The sequence below is a fragment of the Triturus cristatus genome, chromosome 7, assembly GCF_964204655.1.
Source record: "Triturus cristatus chromosome 7, aTriCri1.1, whole genome shotgun sequence".
Taxonomy (NCBI): Eukaryota; Metazoa; Chordata; class Amphibia; order Caudata; family Salamandridae; genus Triturus; species Triturus cristatus.
Genome location: NC_140590.1, coordinates 421,636,216 through 421,657,538, shown reverse-complemented (window position 1 = coordinate 421,657,538; position 21,323 = coordinate 421,636,216). Strand labels below are relative to the sequence as shown.

The window sequence follows — 21,323 nt, the reverse complement described above, 5'->3', positions numbered from 1 at the left end:
CTTCTTTACAGATGCAAAAGCTGCTCTGGCATATGCAAAACAGATGGCAAAGGAGCAGAGACAGAGAACGCCATTGGAGAATTCAAATGCGGAAAACATTCTGAGTGACAATGACTGAGAGACCCAGCTCATAACGCTGAATGTTCAGATGAGTACACTCATCTGGGTTGCCGTAAGGTCAGATTGCTGATATTTAGGATGTTTTATGTCTGTACACTCATGCAGGGTGTCTATGCTACTATCCCTTTAGGTTCCCGACCTCTCAGGTGCACTGGTTTTAGCTGCTGACGGCGCATAATGGCTCTGGTTTAATTTTGGGGCAGTAAATGTAACACTCGGCCACCCTGCCTTGAGTGCAGGGGTGTTATGCTGGCAGACCCAAGTTCCCCATGGGATGATTCCCTTTGAGTTCCACATATGGGGCAATTGTTCACAGTTGTGGGGAATTGGGGGGTATCACAACCTATTTGGGGGCTTGGTGTGGGAGGGAAGGGGGGACTGAGGTGGTGTTTTTCTGGAGGTCTGCTAGATTATGAATGTACACTCAATAGTCGATGGAGGGTACGTTGTGTGGTGGTTACTACTACTGGTCACGGAAACGTAAATGGCGCAGACTGCCAAGAGCCGGAGGAATGGCTGACCATTCATCAGTGGGGCCCAGCGCCGTCTATAGATCGTCAGCAACTCACGCCTTGTCCCACACTATGACACAGCTGAAATGTATCACATGGAATGTGCGTGACCTAAACGACCGCCGTAAGGCGAGATTGGTGCATTCATACCTCTCTAGACATGGAGTGGACATATGTCTACTCCAAGAGACACACCTAACGGTAGGCACAATGAGCATGCTTCGGAACAATAGATGGGGGGAAGTGGTGGACGGGGGGTAGTCCAACTACTCTCGGGGAGTGGCTATATTGATACGCAGGGGGCTACAATGGCGTACACATCATGCAACGATAGACAGGGAGGGACGGTACATTTTATTGCAAGGTACGCTGTATAACACACCCACGGTGCTAATAAACACGTATGGCCCAACCTCGGACGCACCCGACTTTTTTCAAAATATCAGACACTTCGTCCAATCACTGACTAATACCACCGTTATTTGGGGTGGGGACTTCAATGTGGTTCTCTCGGATGTGGAGGACAGGCAGGGTGCGACAAGGGAGCATCATCCGAGGGCGGCCACAGTACTACAAGACATAGTCTTGGACTTGCATTTAGTGGATTCATGGAGAGTGTTGCATCCCACACTCCGGGAAGGCACCTGCGTTACACAACACCGTAGCGCCTGGTCGAGGTTAGATTATTGGTTAATATCTAAAGATATGCACGCTTGGGTCATGGCAGCTGAGCACCACCCACGGACACTCTCAGACCACTCACCAACATTGCTGACATTCAAAGTACCAGGCCCGTACATAAATCTGTTCAGCTGGAGGTTCCCTTCAAGGGCACTGCTAGATCAAGTCTTTGGGGAAGAACTAAGGGGGAAAATAGAGGGCTACTTTACACTGAACGAGGGAACGGTGGAGTCACCCGGTATGCTATGGGATGCTTTCAAGGCAGTGGTGAGGGGGGACTGCATAGCACTAAAAACAGGGGTCCTTAGAGATATACGCACCACACTTCAGAAACTGGAACGAGAACTCGGATAACTGGAGCGTACGTGGACACAATTCCCATCCCCAGACATTGCAGCACAGATTAGGTCTAAATTGTCGGAATTCCAGGCAGAGGCAGAGAGGGAAACAAGATACTTATACAAGCATGCACAGGCGTGGCGCTACGGGGAGGGGGACAGGACTGGGAGGACACTAGCAGGACTCCTCAGGCCACCAAGGGGGGCGGATTACATTACTGAGGTGCGTACAGCTGATGGAGAGGTGGTTAGAACGCCGCCAGAAATCTTACACACAATGGCACAATATTATGAAACACTATATGCTTCAAAGTCCAACCCTTCACAGTCAGAAATAGCGGATTATCTGGACACCGTGGCTCTGGCATGGTTCAGCGACAGCGTAAGGCAATACATGGAGCTTCCCATCACAGTAGAAGACATTAAGAAGGTAATAAGTGGAATGCAGGTGGGGAAGGCTCTGGGGGCTGACGGGCTTACTGCGGCCTTCTATAAGGAGTACTCTGATCTGCTGGCTCCGCGTCTGTTACAGGTTTACCTAGAGGCAGCGGAGACAGGTATTCTCCCTCCCACGCTGCGTGAGGCTACAATAGTTGCTTTGTTGAAACCTGAAAAGGATCCGACTGCACCTGACTCCTACCGCCCACTCTTTCAAATAAATCTTGATGCTAAGATCTATGCTAAACTCATTGCCAACAGGCTGCAACCAATGCTGCCGCAGATAGCATTACCTGACCAGTCTGGTTTTATACCAGGTCATTCAACCGCCCATAATTTAAGCATGCTTTTCGGTCTTTTCACTATCTGGCTCCACATGTGCAAGCGGTTGCTGCACTTTAAGATGCCACTAAGGCGTTCGACTCCTTGGAGTGGAGGTTTCTCTTTGTTCTACTGTCCCGCATGGGGTTTAGCCCTTTATTTCACAAACAGATTCAGCTGCTATACACGGATCCGGTGGCATGGGTCAGAGTAAACGGCCAAATGTCAGAACCTTTTGCCATTACAAGGGGGACTAGGCAGGGTTGTCCGCTTTCGCCTCTGCTGTTCACCATTGCAACGGAGCAACTGGCGGCCGACTTCGCCAGCACCATACTCATAGAAGCATAGGGTTCACGTCCAGAGGGCTGTTGATTTCAATGTACGCGGATGATATGATAATATACTTAGCAAATCTGAAGGAGAATTTTGTAGAAGTCATGCGAGAGTTAGTCCGTTACGACGGACTCACAGGAATCCAGGTAAACTGGTCCAAATCCGTGATCTTCCGACTTACGGAAGATACCACTGAGGTTGATACGGAATTCCCAATACAGTGGGCGGTGGGGGAAGCTAAATATCTGGGAATACGGGTGAGCTGATTGCTGCATGAAATTTGGCTGGCTAATTACGGTACACTGATGGACTGGATAGAAACCAAAGTAAAGAAATGGAAACAACTACCATTGTCATTGATGGGACGAAGAGCTATTACAAAAATGGTAATCCTGCCCAAGCTTTTATATTTTTTTGTAAACATACCAATGCCGCTTAATACACACTTCTTTAGGAAACTAAGATCCCATATTCTCGAACTGGTGTGGGCGGGTAGACAGCCCAGAGTATCGTGGAAGCTGTTGACATTACCATTTGCCCAGGGTGGCCTGGGGGCCCCTGATTTCGAACTGTATGCCTACAGTGCTCAGGCGTAATTTTTGCATTTTTGGCAGCACCTCACACCCTTTCAACCACACGTGGCGATCAAAATTGATAGAGTAGCTCCTCTTTACTACTTTATTAAATAAGAACAAATGAGTAAGTAAAGAAATAGACCCTGTAACCAAACACAGCTAATATATGCAGTTCAGTTAGAATAAGTACACCCGAATATGGAAGTGGCTTAGTTATGATTTACATAGGCCGATCAGTATGTATAGATAATTCTGCATCTTGGGACAACTGACGGTTGGTTATTAAATCATCACAGGTTACTGGTAATCATAGATGCATTCTCAAAGACATGTTGGGCATATTATTAATCCACAAAAATCGGCTGACCATAATCTACCAGTGGCAAAAAGAGGAAATCTCACATGAGATGTTAATTTAGTACAGTGATATGGCTTTGCAAACAATATATCTAATAAGAAAATTAGTATAAAAGTAAGATAAATTCTTCGTGACAAATTGTACATGTTACCCAAAGCAAATCATATGTATTTAAAACAGTGGTGTGTTGTTAACAGTGTACTATCTTTCTAGAGGCAGTAACTTGATACAATCACATGTCTGTTACAAACATATATCTCATACAGTAATATAGAACAAATATAAAGCATAGTGATATGAGAAGTATTTCATAACAAGCATCTAGACGCTGGACCACCTTACATCAGTCAGTGATCAATACATGTAATTCCCTTTCTGTATTCAGTCCCATATTTACTGCCCACAGTTTACTTATTCACTTGATGTACAACCTCCTAAGGATGAGCTCTCTTTCTCCTCCTCTCGGGCTGCACACAGCCTGAGCTATGCCATGAAACTTAATATGGATTTGTTCTGAGGTGGAACGGGCAGAGTTGGAGTGTAAAGCAAGATGAAAATTGAGATTGTTGTTCCTTATAGCTCTTCTATGTTCTTGTATACGCTCCTTAAGTGGTCTGCTGGTGCTGCCTGTTTATATTAGACCACATTGACATATAATACAGTATAAAACACATTTGGTACTACAGTTAATGAACTGTCTTATATGCTGTACATATTTAGAGTTATATTGAGGTTAGTGGTTCTGTTTGCAGTATATTGGCATACATTGCATTATATGCATTTGAAAAAGCCCTTGGTTTGTCTGGTGACCATAAGCTCCTTTTATGTTTTGGCCTGGGTGTGTTGTAGCTAGGACACAAGAAGTTTCTTAAGGTAGTGGCCTTCTGTATGTAATCCTGTGTTGTTTTTTTTTGCAATATGCTTGGACAATGCCTGGTCTAGAGGGAGAAGATGCCAAAGTTTGTGAATAATTTTGTATACATCTTGCCTTTGAGCATTGTATCAGGTAATCAATGATAGTTTGTGATCGCCCTTTCTCTTATTTCCTTTGTCTGCTAAAAAGACTGAAGTCTTTTGTTCAACATCTTGCTCCTAGCCTGGCCCAGGAGCTAATAAGTGTATCCTCTTGTCATGAAGCGGGCCTCCAGTGAGTCTAAATCTTGTAAAATGATTTTATCTTCACTAAAGGTGCGTCTTGAGCATGTCATTTTGCCCAGGGTTTATCTAGGTGTTAGGGTGAGCAGTCATGGCATGTAAGATAGAGTTACATGCTGTTGGTTTGTGATTCAGCTGTGAGGCAATTTAATTGTCATCAGTATAAATGGTCACATCCAGAAATTCAATTGATTTGTTACTAATGTGATGAGTAAAATGTAAGTTATACGTATTGGTATTCAAGTGGTAGTGAAAATGATTAAGCTGTAAGGCATCGCTGGTCCAAATCATAAAAATAGCATCTATGTAACACCCCAAATATATAACCAAAGGATTTTTCCAGAGCTTCAGACCAATATAGAGCAATGGGGGAGACTTCCCCTGATGCTGCTAGGCCCGCACAGAAATGTTCAAGATGATCGTCTTGCCCGGGTTTTTTTTACATTCTCCCACAAACGTTTGGGCTCATTATGATGGCGGGAGGACATCAGTGCGGCGGTCCCACCAGCCCAATTAGGATGCGCCTGCCATACTGGCGGGTGCATCCTGGCCTTTAAACATTGCAGACGGTGCTTCTGGCTACAGCACCGTTCGCAATGTTAAAATGCCACGATGTGCATTTCCATGCTCAACGTGGCAGGGACCACGCGGTGCCTGCCACCTTGGGCATGGAAATGTAGGGGGGTACAATGGGTACACTTCAGCAGCAACGCAGATGCTCTTCAATTCGTTAGAGAATCCAAGCAAGAGAACAAGGGTCCCTCAACCAGGGTTGGCTCATTCTGTCTATTTTCTCACGAGCAAGTAACTTCCAGTCATAACATATGAGCTTGACTAAGTATATGGTGCCTTCCAGAAGAAGTCTTGGATGGAGGAAAAAGCCCAGAGGCAAAAAAAACCTTCTAGTTGACAGCAAGGCTCTAGGTAAGTAGAACAGTAGGCCGGACTCCAAGGAGCAGGAAACTTCAGAATATACAGAAAATGCCAGGAGCTGGAACCATATGGATGAAGAACCAGGAAATCCTAATAACAATTCGGAGCGACGAAGCACATTAAAAGGGAGGAGGAAGTGTTGGGACGCAAGGAGAAACAGATCATCTGTCTTTTATACCCTAAAGATAGGAAATAACTTGCTAGAGGATTCTGGGAAAGAGAAGGTAACACAGTATGGAGATTGCAATGGCATCTTCCACCATAACTCCCAGGGAGAAAAGAGAGAGTGCAGGAAATTATACAGGCAGGTTTGTCTCAATGAGGTAAGTCTAACTGCCATGTGAGGCCACCCCTGGAAGCAAACTAATTAAAACACTGTTGCAAAACTGTGCATCCCCCTCACCCGAGCACAACTCGGGAGCGGCCATCGGGTGGGAGGCCAGTGAAACATAGTCATTCCAGTATAGGCAGACATATTGCCCTTCAGATCAGCCTCCCCTGATGATCACTCGCCTCTGGAAACATGACTGGCAGGTAGACACCAGCTCTGATTGCTCAGTTATCCTCTGGGTGCTCTGTGAATCACCCCTCAATATGTTAGCAACAACTTGGAACTGGAGAAAGAAGTGGGTCAACAGCTTCCACTTTCATTCAAGTACAGCAGACAAGAGATGTGTATTTTTAGTCTGCACATTTAGAACTGGTTTGGACATGTTCTCTTTTCATGTGTCCTTATCAGGCTGACCTCAAGTCTCAGTGTTTGTCTGTAGTGATGCTTCACACATCAGGGCCATCTCCAGGTTGGAGCGCCCACAACATAGACACAAAGATGTGTGAGTATTTTGCACCTAGTTATTAACAGCCACACTGACAATTGTCAGGAAGAAAGATGAAAGGATGGCTTCTTCTATAGTACCCCTAATACTCCAAGCAATAGACACTGAAGTCCCACTCTCTCCCAAATGCATGTCTACAGGAAGTCTAGTTAACAATATTTTTCAGCAAACTGACCTCAATAAATTACTGAGGGGTAACCTGTCTAATCATTTGTCACTTCGATGTCTAATATTTTTCCCTTCAGTCTCAAGAATATCAGCAATACACTTCCACTGGCTGGGAAAGTAACCTCACCTCCATCTTGGGCATGTGATCAGGTCATAGGCTACTAAAATAGAACCACAGGCCTTCTTCACTCAGGTTCACTCAGACACACTTTGTACTTGTATCACGTGGGCTATACTCAAACATAAAGGCACACATGCACTGATATGTTAGAACGCAAGGATCTGGGTCAAGCTTTACACATGAGCCAGTTGGCCATCAATGCCATCACATGGATAAAAAGATCTGATCACAACTATATGATCACTGAAATACAGTAAGCCGCCACCTCTGCTCTTCATGTTAGTACTGTAGTTATAAGTCAATTAAATAGAGCATGAATTGTGCAGCCTTCTGGTCCAACACTGAACTCATGTCAAGGGTCAAGGCCTAGGCTTCCATTAACATGCTAGATGAGTATGAGAATGGGTCAAAAAAACTAAACTCAGGATACAAGATACTTACTGTTGGACACTCAAATCAGGGGACATAACCATTTACCATGCAGTTGACATTACCATTCCAACACAGACACCTCATGCTCTATTGACTGGGCCCCCCGTGCAATCAGTTTTGTGGGGAAACACAGGCCTGTGAAGTTGCTGCTGCACCAACTGCATTTCATGATTTCCATTTTGCATCTATTTCCTCACCAGCACTGTCTAAGCAGTAACGCCAGCTCTCCCATGGCTCCTGCTTCAGCACCAGGGACAGCCAGGGCAACTCTGCATTCTGGCCCTATGAGCCAGGTAAAACACAACTGACTGTCGTGGCCTGGTCCTGGGACCTGCATCACCTTACCCTTCCATGCAACTTGACCTGCTAGTGAAAGCTTGTCACTAGTGCGTGTTCCTTTTGGCCGCAATGTTGATGTTTTACAGTAGTGAATTGCACTGATTTATTTTGCCTTCCAAAATCCATAATGCTGATTATACTTATCCGATTGTGTTCATTTCGGTCTCTACATTTATGTAAAAATACACTTTCCTGAATTGATGTTGTATTCCTTTTGAGTCATGTCAATTATTTATAAGCCTTTTTGTACCCTTAAATGCTTAACACGTTTGTCTATGTGAATTCAAAGGACCTTAATTTGGGGCATTGAGAGAGTATTGTATAGTGATGCCTAACTAGTCTCACTGCATAAAGCTCCATCCACCTTTATACACACCTCACAGATAGGCATAAGTAACTTTAATCTCCTTAACTACATCATTTTTAACCCATCTCTCACATCTCAGTTGGCATATATCATAATTCACTTACCCAAAAGACATTCTGTGTCATTCCAGATATTCCCAACGGTTTGACTCATAGACACACTGGAAAAAAGGAAGGGAAGTGAACACTAATACAATGAACAATGGATTTAGAGTCATGGAATTACTATTAAGTAATGAATACTTAACTGATTTACGCCAAAGGGTCTCTCTCATGAAGAATCCCAGTACTATGGTAAAAACTCTTGGGCAGATGTAAGGGCAAAAGAAAGGACTGAAAACTAGAAATGAAGATCTTGTACTGCAACCTCAGGAATATCTGATGACATCACAGGACTGTGGTAATAGGCCTCCTGGAGATCTAATGTCGCTATGAATGGCCCTGGCTGAATAAGAGAAATAATCCTTTGTAGAGAGTCCATATTGATATTAACAGATCTTGTTCAAGTATTGGCAAATGTACCAAGTAAAAATCTGCTGTTCCCTTTTTGACTGAATCAATATGGAATAAACTTCTGATGGCATGAAAGGACTTGTTATCTTTGAATCAATGTTGAGATGCCTTCCCATTGTGTTCCTGCCTTGATCCTGCCTCCAAGGAATCGAGAACGTAATATGGAAGCTTCTCACAACCTCCAATACCTATGAAATGCTGAAAGCCCACACTGATGCAAAGTTTTGAATATATATATACTTCCCTCTATTCCACAACTGTACTTATCCCCCGGTACAGGAATCTTCGGTAAGTTTACATTTTCAGGCTCATCTGTTGAATTTCTAGTCCATTCCAATAGTGAAGCTCTTGCTGCCAACGTTGACACTCTCAACACATAACAGAAGACATATGATAGCTACCTGGCCTTCTGTTCCAACTGCTCCAGCATAACTGAGCATTCTAAACCACCTTTATGGCTCATGTCAGGTAATCAAAGTCTTTGCCTAAAGACTGAGCAGCTTCTACTGCTGTCTTCTGATCAGTCTTTAGTCAAAGACAATGACCCAGGTCTCAGTGCCTAATTGTTCCTTCTATAAGATTGGAAACACTTTTATGTGGTGGCCTATAGCATCTGTAGTAGTACAATCCCCTGGGTTAATCAAAAACAACATCACTCAATCAAGAGGTTGAACCATTGTTCATTTTCCATCAAGTATATTTTTGCACAGAACCTGCAAATGAAGAGAAAATCGAAAATCCCTACATTCCTGAAGAATAAAAGGACTAACCAAAAGGCATGTGAAAATGGCCTGAGAAGAATGCTGTAAAGGGGAAAATGAGGTTCTCATGTAGATGCTACAGGATAGTCCCCAATTCCTCATGTCAACATATTTGCCTTGTTTTGAAGGCCCACTTCATTAGAGACTAGGGAAATGGAATAAGAGTAGTTTGATTCTTTTACTTTTCTTTCATGGTGTTGAGAGGTTTCTTCCTCTTACCCCCCTAAGTTTTGTGGAGGGTAAAAAGTACAGTGCTGTAAAAATAGCAGAGCTGAGGAGGGGAGAGCAGGGATGCATGTAAAAGAGAAGAGGCAAAGGTTGAGACATGCTTCTGTGCTTGCATGCCAGTGGTTCAAAATTAGGTAAGGGATAAGAACAATTGTACCAAAAGAAGGGTATGCTGTTCCTCAGGGTTAAAGGAGAGAGTGTATGTAACAAGGAGACCATGTACAAGAGGAAAGGAATTCCTCTTGTCGGAACTAGGGTCCTCACACACCAAGCAAGCTAGGTGTCATGCTTCATCATATGGACCTGCTCCTCGTCGGGTCGGCGCTGCAATACCCGACGGGCTCCCATAAAAGGGCTCTTTAGCGGAGATCTTTTGTTCCTGGCCGTATGGTGCAGTACATGTGAGGGACCCAGTGGTGTAGATGTGAGTGAATGTGGGTGATTTAAAACAAGTTGGAAAGTCCAAAATATGACTTTATTGGGGCTGACTATCCACCTGGTTAAAAACAAGATAAGAGTGGCAGCTTGCTGACGTGAGGGTTCGGCTCAGCAATGCTCATCTCTGGTGATCAACATGTTTCATGCCTCGCGGTCCTAGTGATCCATGGCAATTCTTCAGGGCCTACTGTGAAAGAACTATCTACACAATGCGGTGGGTGCAGTTGCTACCTACCACGCTGAATACTAAGGGAATAGTCTCTTCATGTATATCTGGCAACCTAAGAAAAATATATAAGGTAACCGTAACATAGGTCAATGTAGAGCTCAAAATTCTCTCTCATACATTTTTTAACAAAACTCTCTTTTTGACATAATATACAACATACAGATAGTGATGGCCTAGGAGGTACCATTTGTCTCAATGCGGGATAAATCACCTGTAATCATAGGTGAAGTGTAAGACTAACTAAACGTGAATTAAAACCAGAGTTAAAAACAGAAGACTAGGCAACCTAGTAACAAGTTGTATGTTGGAATTGTTTAGTTAGATATGATTAACAGCACTGTTCAACAGGGGCACTCACCTAGATAAGTATTACCCCCTGCTCTAATCCGTATTCAATGCGGTACCAAGATTCTGGTGTCCTGTAGGCGACACAAAATATTGTAGAGAAGACTTAAATAAGTCGGTAAAACCATCACGTGGACAGGACAGGTGAAGGATATCCGCCCTTGTATCTATTATACCATGTGCTCAAGGGCAGTCTGCGGGGCGTGTCAAAGGTACATCACAGAGTACAGCAGGGACCCCGTCATCCATGGAGGGTCAAACGTAGCGTATAGCCAGTAGCATATGCATCAAGCACAGGCCATACATCCTATCGCCAATCAGATGATATGAAGCCAATTGCAAGTGTCCACAACTGACTGCTCATGTCATTATGCCCTTAATATAGTCAGGAGGTTAATCGGTAATTAAATGAGGTACCCAAGAGACACGGGCTCTCACAAACTCGTCCATGAGCAAACGAAGCATAAAGATTATGGCACACACGCATAGCTGTTTTACTCACGTATGGTTATTCCCTGAGTGGGCCGGAAAACCTACCTCAACGCCGCTCTGTTAGATATTTAAATCATCACATCGGAATTGGTGGCCATCTTGTAGTGTCATTCATGATAATTTACCCTCCGGTATAACATGAGATATGCTGTTTATCTCGAGTCTGATCAACATCATACCGTTAAAAAAGAGAGGAAGCGCTCGCTGGGACTCATGGAAAATTGGTTAACATCCGCTGTAGGTATTAAGCACGAAGCGGTATACTCCAAAAGTTAACAGTGGTCTAACTATTATTATTAAGTGTGGCCCATGGGATTTGGTCATTCAAACCAACCTGATCTGCCCTGAGACGATGGACCCATCTCTGTTCTATCTTGAGCATTGCTCTTTGTGTAATCTTAGGGTGAGTTTCTAGCACCAGCCATCTTAAGGAGTCAGGCATATGATTGTTCTCCTTGCAGTGAGTGTATAGTTTAGTGGTGACCTTTTGGCATATTACATTACTTTTGTGCTCTGTTATGCGTGTTTTGACTGATCTAAGGGTAATCCCCACGTTCCGCTTGTCACATGGACAGGTGATCAAGTAGATACAATGTGTTGTATTACAGTTGGTGTGTCTCAAAATTCTCCAAGTGAAGGTGTTTGAGAAAATCACTTCCTTTGTCACTGCAGTCTCGTGACACACCGAGCATGTGCCACAAGGGTAGTGACCTGTCACCGGGGGAAAATCCCATAATGTTCTTTGCTCCTTGTGGTTGGTATTTCTAGGTCTACTGTTAATGAGGATTTCCTTCAGGTTCTGTGTCCGCTTAAGGGCAAATCGTGAAGAAGGTATATTTAAGTCACCAGTGGTTAAGATCCCCCAATGTTTTTTTATTATGCCTTTTATGCGTGTTGAATTAGATGTGAATGATGTAACACATGTCTGGGTGTCAGTTTGTTCCTTATGGCTAGGTTGTAGTAGGGCCTCACGTGGGTTGTTACATGCCCTCTTGAGAGAATCTCCGATCTGTCGATCAGGGTAGCCTCTTTGTCTAAGATTTGAACTTAAATGCTGTGCTTCAGTCTGGTAGTCCCTGATGGACCTACAGTTCCTCTTGATACGGAGGAACTGCCCAAAGGGCAGGTTGCTTTTGATAGCCCTGGGGTGGGGACTGCTGTATAACAGCAAGCTGTTCCTGTCTGTTGGTTTCTTGTATAGTGTTGTACTGAGTCCTCCTGTGTCGTCGAGCATCACTTTCAGGTCTAGAAAGGGTATGTGAGTTCTAGAAATAATGCGAGTGAATTTCAGATACTGATTTTGTGTGTTTATCCACTCGCAAAAGGCCAGACAAGTCTGATGAATCTCCTTCCTAAAGATCAGTATGTCATCTATGAATCACCTCCACATTGTCAGATTGTTAATGTAGGGGTTGTTTGGATGTCAAATTACCTTCTCCTCAAAGGTGGCCATGTAAATACAGGCCACACTAGGGGCGAAGGTACTCCCCATCGAAGTACCCTGGGATTGATGGAACAATTGCTTGTTGTATTCAATGTAATTCTCGGTAAGTGCCAGAGTGGCACATTCCATAATGAAGGAGATCGGGGTGGGGGAAGTCAATTCCTCTCTCATAGGAACTGTCTCAACTGCCGTTAAAGTGGCACTTTGGGGGATATTAGTGTATAGTGCTTCCACATCCAACGTTACTAGCAGGTCAATGTTACTGGTGTCATGTATCTTCTCTATAATGTGTATGATGTCCGTCATATAACGTACATAGGACGGAGTCTTTTTAACTAAAGGTTGCAAGAAATGGTCAACGAATCTGGACAAGGGTTCTAGAATTGACCCTATTCCACAGACAATAGGGCGTCCTGGGGCTGGTGTTGTGCCCTTATGAATTTTGGGAAGCATGTAAAAATAGGGTGTCTTAGGATTCTTGGTGATAAGAAAGTAGGCTTCTTTCTTATTGATCCACCCGTTACTTTCTGCTTCAAAGGTGATGGTTGCAATCTTTGAGGTCAATCTCGGTGTTGGGTCAATCGAGATGGGAATGTAGTAAGCGGTCACAATCAGTGGTAGTCTGTATTACAGTGGCACCCCCCTTGTCCGCCCACTCCGGTAATAACCATACGTGAGTAAAACAGCTATGAGTGTGTGCCATAATCTTTATGCTTCGTTTGCTCACGGACGATTGTGTGAGAGCCCGTGTCTCTCGGGTACCTCATTAGATTACTGATGAACCTCCTGACTATATTAAGGGCATAATGACATGTGCAGTCAGTCGTGGACACTTGGAATTGGCTTCATATCATCTGATTGGCGATACGATGTATGGCCTGTGCATGATGCATATGCTACTGGCTATACACTACGTTTGACACTCCATGGTTGACGGGGTCCCTGCTGTACTCTGTGATGTACCTTTGGCATGACCTGCAGACAATATTTTTGTCGCTTACAGGACACCAGAATCTTGGTGTCCCGGTACCGCATCGAATACGGATTGGAGCAGGGGGTAATACTTATCTAGGTGAGTGCCCCTGTTGCACATTGCTGTTAATCATACCTAGCTTAACAATTCCAACATACAACTTGTTACTAGGTTGCCTAGTCTTCTGTTTTTAACTCTGGTTTTAATTCATGTTTAGTTAGTCTTACACTTCACATATTATTACAGGTGATTTATCCTGCATGGAGACTATCGAATGATACCTCCTAGGCCATTACTATCTGTATGTTGTATATTATATCAAAAAGAGAGAGTTTTGTTAAAAAAATGTATGAGAGAGAATTTAGAGCTCTACATTGACCTATGTTATGGTTACCTAATATATTTTTCTTAGGTTGCCAGATATACATGAAGAGACTGTTCCCATAGTATTCAGCGTGGTAGGTAGCAACTGCACCCTCCGCATTGTGTAGATAGTTCTTTCACAGTAAGTCCTGAAGAATTGCCAAGGATCACTAGGACCGCGAGGCATGAAACATTTGACCACCAGAGATGAGCATAGCTGTGCTGAACCCTCACGTCAGCAAGCTGCCACTCTTATCTTGTTTTTAACCAGGTGGATAGCCAGCCCTAATCAAGTCATATTTTGGACTTTCCAACTTGTTTTAAATCACCCACATTCACTCACATCTACACCACTGGGCCCCTCACACACCCTGCACCATACGGCCAGGAACAAAAGATCTCTGCTAAAGAGCCCCTTTATGGGAGCCCATCAGGCATTGCAGCGCCAACCCGACAAGGAGCAGGTCCATATGATGAAGCATGACACCTAACTTGCTTGGTGTGTGAGGACCCTAGTTCCGACAAGAGGAATTCCTTTCCTCTTGTACACGGTCTCCTTGTTACATACACTCTCTCCTTTGACCTTGAGGAACTGCATACCCTTCTTTTGGTACACTTGATAGGGCATGTATGCTCGACCTCTCAAAAAAGCCCTACAGTCCCCCTAGTAGATAATATAAGAACAATTGTGTCATCACGACTGAGGAAATAGGTGGATTTGTTGTCCAGCAGACCAGCCTGTTTGCTGATCAAGCCTGTGGCCTTGAGTAAAAGTTCAGGTAGGCTGATTGCAAATCAATCGATATGACAACACATCCATAACATACAAATGTGGAGAATATAGGGAAAAATATGCTGTATTGGCAGGTTTACGTAGCCCAAATTTGACCCACGAGCATTAGAGCACTTTACATGAATACCAAAGTACAGAAGCCAGGTCCTTGGCTACAGCCTCTCAACTTCACCTGTGCCCAGAAACATTGCTAGGGAGGAGCGATAGGGAAGCAAAGAACTTATATTTGCTCTTCCCTGCTCTTCCCTCCTCAAATGGAGAATCAGAGAGGAAATGTTTTTGCTTAGATGTGTGTTTGCCTTTCATCAAGGTACAAAATGACTCTTCAAGTAAATAGGACCTTAAATGTCCTCATATTTTACGAATATGAGGAAAAAGAGGGGTTAATCTACTCTAAAATAAGAGGCTTAAGCTAAATGAACAAAGTACTGGTCGGAAAATACCGGTCACAACTTGCTAATTTTTTTGTTCAGTGTGTGTTCAGTGTGGTATTTTGTGAACCAGCCTATGTACTTATAGTCAATTTGCATAATACCGATTGCTAGTGGGTTGCAATTTGGTCGTACTCATAAAAATTCATGAGATAGGTCATAAATTCCGACCCACTTGGAATAGCCGCCATCACAGGGATGGTGGCCTCCATGGGGGCCTCCTTACATCAGCAAATCATCATGTCTGTGATTGCTTTTAAATAACACAATTTGTTTTCAAATGCAGTCAGTTTTCCTGGAAAACAGGATGTGTTAAAAAAAAGGAAAAATAAGCATCTTACAAACATTTTACAAGTGTAAGGCAGTGGTTCCTTGGGGATAGGAATGGCTTACTGCTACATGTTTGCAGTTGGGTAAGTATTAGAGAATTTTTACTGGATGTCATTTGCAAAATATTAGTACGTGCCAGTCCCATCTGGTGTTTGGAAGGGACACCTTAAACATGACCCTACCAAACATAAAATTGGTATTTGGTTCCCAACCAAAATTGTGATTCGGTAATGTGTTACCAAATCGCAACCTATAGTACATAAAAAAAGACCTTTTTGTGGTTGCTAACGGCCCTATAGTGCGTATCGGACCCTTTGCGACCACAAAAAGGCTAAGTACATCTGGCCCATTATTCTTCCTTCTATTCACTTCTATTTTTTAGCTTTCCTTTTTTTTAAATGGCTTTTACCTACGTGCACCTTCATCTAAAGGGAAAACCATTCAATGTTAACCAGAAGTTCTCAGGTAGGTTAACCAATTTGCAGTTATAAGGAACCTTTTCATATTGAAGCGTCTCCTTCACTGTCTGCCTCTTTACCGCATATGACCACAGATCCACACGTGCCACCTGTTGGCCCTGGGACATGTGTCCACGGCTACTGACATTGAATCCGCCAGTGGTCCGGCACCATTAGTCCCACTGCCGAATCACGACCTGGGGGCACTAACTCCACATAAAATGCAGGGTCTTGTTTTATGTGCCACATGACCCTCTGAATGCTGGTCTCCCGATCCATGACCTGAGGAACCAGGAGATGTAACAACTGATGATGGAAACCGCACTCCATATTGGGTCCGTTCGAAAATAGCACAAAATGTATTATAAATGTATCAACAGAGAGAAGGGTGAAGTCGAGTCCTGACTATCAGGACCAGGAATGTCTGCCAAGAATATCATCTGGAAGTTGATAACTGTGAGGCTTGGGGAGGATTTAAAATTCTTTAGGGGAGGAGTTTAAAGTTACTGAGGCAAGTCTGGGATGAGGATCCACATCAGTTGGTTAAGACTGGAACAGGAAGTGAAGGAAGAGGGCTGAGACATGTATTGCTCAGCTTCGAGGTTAACTCATCTCAGTCATGCAACTGTCCAAGGAACACACTTCAAACATGGTATTCCTGTAAATTGCCCTGGCTGTACTAGCTACGTCTGGGATTTCAGTGCAAGCATCTTAATTTCACCCATTTCATTAACATAACATTTTATATACTGGCGTTCATATAATTTGAGACAGCTGTTTGAGTGCAGGACATATGATTATAGTGAGACTTACAACTTTTCATTTCTCTTCCTTTTCGCAGGTGGTATTAAGGCGCTCACAGTCCAGTATTTCATTTTTCGTACCCAGTATTTGAAAGGAGAAATCGATGCACTAAGGGGATATGCAAGAGAGAACATCAAGATCTGCGCCGATAAAATTAGGGAGAAGATACTGCAGTTGGTTAAAAAGTAATGAAGCAATAAAAGGGCTCAACGTTCTCAAAATCGGGAGCCAAACTGCATATTCCTTCCCAGCAATCATAAATGTTTATAGCCGCTGTTTTACTTGCTTTGCTTTATTCAGATTTCAAATCCCACTATAAATGTCTTTGTCAGCATGTAGGCCTTACTGTTACATGTCAAACCATTTATTTGATCTTAGCTTTGGCTAATTAATTGCAGACATTATATGTGTAAAAGCGCAAATCGCATAAGTCAGTAACTTCAGGACTGCTCAATAAAAATCGGTCCAAATAGCGAAACAGCCAGACAGCTTGGAAACCGGAAAATATGGAGATTTTTGAGGTTGGGAAGCTTCACCTGGTGAGTAAGCCTGATTTATAAAGGAAGCCATGGTGGGAGAAATTAAAGAAAAGAGGGACAAGTAGAGAATGTTATTGCACGTTTATGGAATTCATTGGCTATCAAGTTATAGGCTGCAGTGAAGGTTCTGAAGAAGAGCAGACGTATTCATTAAATAATTTTTATTTTCCACAGCACCCCAGATGTATCCTTCATCCACATCAGCAGGTATAGTTATGTACAAATAACAACGATCATGGGATCAAAACACAAAGTGTTTGATTCAGAAAAGCACTGATGGGTACAGAAAGGTGTACTACACGAATACTCCTTTAAGTACTCTTACATGCGTTGTTTTAAATCCACCTTTGAAATGGCCAATTCTCTATTAGTAAAAGCGCAGGAGGTCACAACCCTTTTTATTTGTCTAATTGCACATGAACATTCCGTGAATATTACAATTTAATTCCAATTGTTTGTGATGTGTTGTCAATTTACAAAGGCTTGTAAGAGTATTACATTTTTTTTTAAAGAGTACTCCTTTATATAATTCAAAATGCCTTTGTGAATAGGCCTTCTAGTTTGTGTTAACTTGTACCAAGGCTATTCAGAACTACGTATATTTGTAACTGAGAGCCATTTAATACCGTTTCTTTTCTCAGCATTAGATGCATTTTTGGCACCAAAAATCAATTTTCATATATTGTTCTGTAGATAAATTTGAAATCATAGGCCACACCCAACGATTAAAACAGCATTGACAGCTGCAAAATTGGGGAGACTGCCATTCAGTGACATATTTACACCCATCAATTATGCCAGACGAGAAGATTCTTCTGTCTTTGGTGCCAGAAGATGCTGCCAAGACCTATACTTGGTAATGCGATTGTGATTAGTGCAATGAATGTTGTCAAGGGCAATGTTGTCATTATGCATGAAGAAAGTGTTTTAACCAGAGAATATAACTAATGTGCTCTCAGGGAGGCTGCCATGGGAAGTGCAATGGCGCGCTAATCATTCATAGTGCTGAGATGCACAGTCAATATTTGTCAAAGGATGACAATAAATTGTTGGACCCCTGTCTGCCCCTTACTATTGTATTGTGCATTCAGAATGCTGGTAACAATAGTGACCATGCACCACTGACATGGTGACGTTTTCTTTAGTGGCTTCATATATCATTAGTGATTAAAAGAACTATCATCATTGGACCAATAATCTCTTCCTAAAATTCATTCTAGGGTGTAAGGTTGTCAATAGTGTCAGGGGGTGTTAGAAATGGGGGTCTCAAGCTGGCAAGGGGTATGCACCCTGTCCGAGAAGGGACCCTTTCTTCTAGTCAGGATAAGGGAGTTAAGTGTCTAAAATAACCCCTGTTTACCCCCTTGGTAGCTTGGCAAGAGCAGTCAGTCAGGCTTATCTCGGAGTCAATGTTTAAAACATTTGCACATAACACACAGTAATACTGTGTAAACACTACAACTGCTAAACTGGTGTTTACTGTGTAAACACCAGTTTTAGAATAAAGCCAATATGTATCTTTGCAAATCAAGCCCAAAATGATAAAAATTCAACATACAGTAAAAAATGAAGGAATGTTTCAAGAATAAACGTAAAAGACAGTTCTTTGAAGTCAATAGCTCTCTCCGTGCAAATCAAACAGTTTAGGCCGACTGTAAGGTCATGGGCCAGCTATGGTGTAGGGGAGATCTGCAAACAGTACCTTGGAAATGTTGGGTGTTGTGAACCTTGCGATGAGCTCCAAAGAGGAGGAGTCACCTTAGTCGGCAGGTGTCTATTCCAGGAATCAGTGCAGTAGTCATCGGCCACTTGAAGTTACACACGTTGCAGATCAAACTCTGTGAGGTTGACGTCTGGAGCGCTGGCATCGGCAGGCATCGGCAGGCATCGGGGCTGCGGTGCGAAGGGGAGCGTTGCAGGCTTGCTTCCCTCAGGTCACAGTGCAGGCAGCGGCTCGGTGAAAGCATCCAATAGAGTTGGTGAGACCAGGGCTGCGGTGCAAAGTGGGGCAGTGCTCGTTGCTGTGCTGACAAGTCACAGTGCAAGCAACGTCATTGTTTCTGAAGCACTGTCATCAGTAGACCCAAGGCTGTGGTGCAAAGTGGGTTAATGTTGTGTGCAGGTCCCACAGGAAGTGGTGCAGGCATCAGCACTGGGTGACGATCTGGAGTTGTAAGCGCTGGCATTGGTGGACAAAGGCTGCAGTTGTGCAAGGGTTGGTGAGATCATGGTAGCAATGTGCAGCAAGGCGGTGCAGCGCGCAGTGCCAACAGGTCACCGTGCAGGCAGCGGCTCAGTGACAGTGTCAGACTGTGCCGCCGAGACCAGGGTTAAGGTATGAAGTGAAGTGGTTCCAACAGGTCACAGAGTCAGCAGTGGTGTCATTGACAGCACAGTGTTGTTTTTTCTAGGCCAGGGCAGTAAATTCCGTTCCGCTCGCGGCGTTTGCGTAATTTCGCGTTCCGTGGAGAACGCGGAATTGGCAAAAATGTTGTGATACGCGGCTTCGCGGAATTTTTTGCTTGTTCGCGCTTTCAAAATGTGTGTTCGTGAGATATTTCTCCCCGAGCACGCAAACAGCATTCACGAACAAGAAAAAAGCATCTCGAACGGGCGGAACAAGCTATTCCGCATGTTCGCGGATCTTTTGCATGCTTGCGGAGGCTTTTTACCATTTTGCGGAGCTTTGCGTAGCGCGACTACGCAAATTCCTCTGTGGCAGCTAAAACATGCAGTTCCAGGTGCAGGTACCCAGAGGATGGTGAAGTCTTTGGTGCACCTGAGACTTCCAACAGGAGGCAAGCTCTACTTGAAGTCCTTGGAGAAACTTTAACAGCAGGATTTAGGAAAGTTAATTCCATTCCATTCACTGCCCGAGACAGAAGCAGCAACTGCAGGCCAACTCAACAAAGCGACAAACAGCAAAGTGGAAGTACTTCTCTTGGCAGCCCTTCCAGCTTTTCTTCTTGGCAAGGTCCTTAGTCCAAAGGTGTTCTAAAGATCTGGGGTTTTGGGTCTAATACTTATAACCCTTTTTTCCCTTTGACATCTTTGTTCAGAAAGTCTCTCTGCTCAGTAAAACCAGTTCTGTCCTCCCTGGTCCAGCTTCACTACAGGAGGTGGAGAAAGCATTGTGCACAGCAGCCACAGCCTATTCAGGTGTCAGTGACAACTTGGCATGTCCTTTTAGGTTACTTCCATCATGTACATACCGATTACATATATTGCGTGCCATCCACACGACATTACATTCTTAAACAGACGACCTTTTACCTAGTATCTTACTTCTGTCTCTCCGACATCAGGCTCTTGGTATCATCTCCTAATCCCTGTACCTGACATACAAAAAACATGTCCCCAGGCACTGTAGTTTTATTCTGTACAAGCGTCACCACTTTTTTCATTCATGGCCAACAGCCAGCTGTATATGATGATGTTTGTTTAGAAAAGGATTAGAAGGGGATTAGCGAATGTTTTCAAACCATGTCGATTCTAGAAAAACACCAGAGTGACCACTTTAGTATAAAAGACCCTCAATCCCGCTTAGATAGACAGAGGAGAAATTCCTTCCCTTGCGGGGTGTCATCCTCGACGCAGAGACGGGGTTATTCATTCAGAACCATCAGGTGAGGGGTTAGCACTTCCCCAGGCAATTCTCGGCTCCATTATGACATATCCTACCACTTTCACATACATGCTTCACTTACACCACTAGGCTAGGCACGTTAGGTAGGATACACATCGTAGGAGTACGCCAATGCTATTGTTTTATGTAATATGCTTTTATTCATCTTATTAGCACTATGGTAGAAATGTTTCTACTTTTTACGAAATTGGTACATTTGTCTGCTCCTGTCTTTTGATTGTCGTAGCTAACATGTTTCATACTAGACTGACGCTTGATCAATAAATAATTACTGAAACCACTCCAATCGTCATTTTATGTATTCTGAGAAGAGCAAGCATGAGTGACAGAATGAAAGATACCGTATTGTTTCTGCAACACCTGAGGAATCAGGGCTGTCATGTTCAGTGGTTGTCAGAAATCTACCTACCACAATGTATAGTACAGAGGGTTTGTAGTGATACTGAAGAGCTAGCAGGTCTAACAGCTGACTCATCCTATGGGGGTGTCCAGAGTCTATCTGCACACCAA

The 21,323-nt window shown here is 43.6% G+C and overlaps 1 protein-coding gene across 1 annotated transcript in view; it reads left to right on the top strand.

Moving 5' to 3' along the window:
• Positions 1 to 21,093, top strand: part of LOC146809852 (cytosolic phospholipase A2 gamma-like) — a 680,097-nt gene extending 659,004 nt beyond the window's left edge. Inside the window, exon 16 of the mRNA XM_085616716.1 lies at positions 16,666 to 21,093. Within this exon, the coding sequence (XP_085472842.1) occupies positions 16,666 to 16,817 (152 nt within the window). The 3' untranslated portion in view covers positions 16,818 to 21,093. The remainder of the gene's footprint in view (positions 1 to 16,665) is intronic.
• The last annotated feature ends 230 nt before the right edge of the window (positions 21,094 to 21,323 follow it).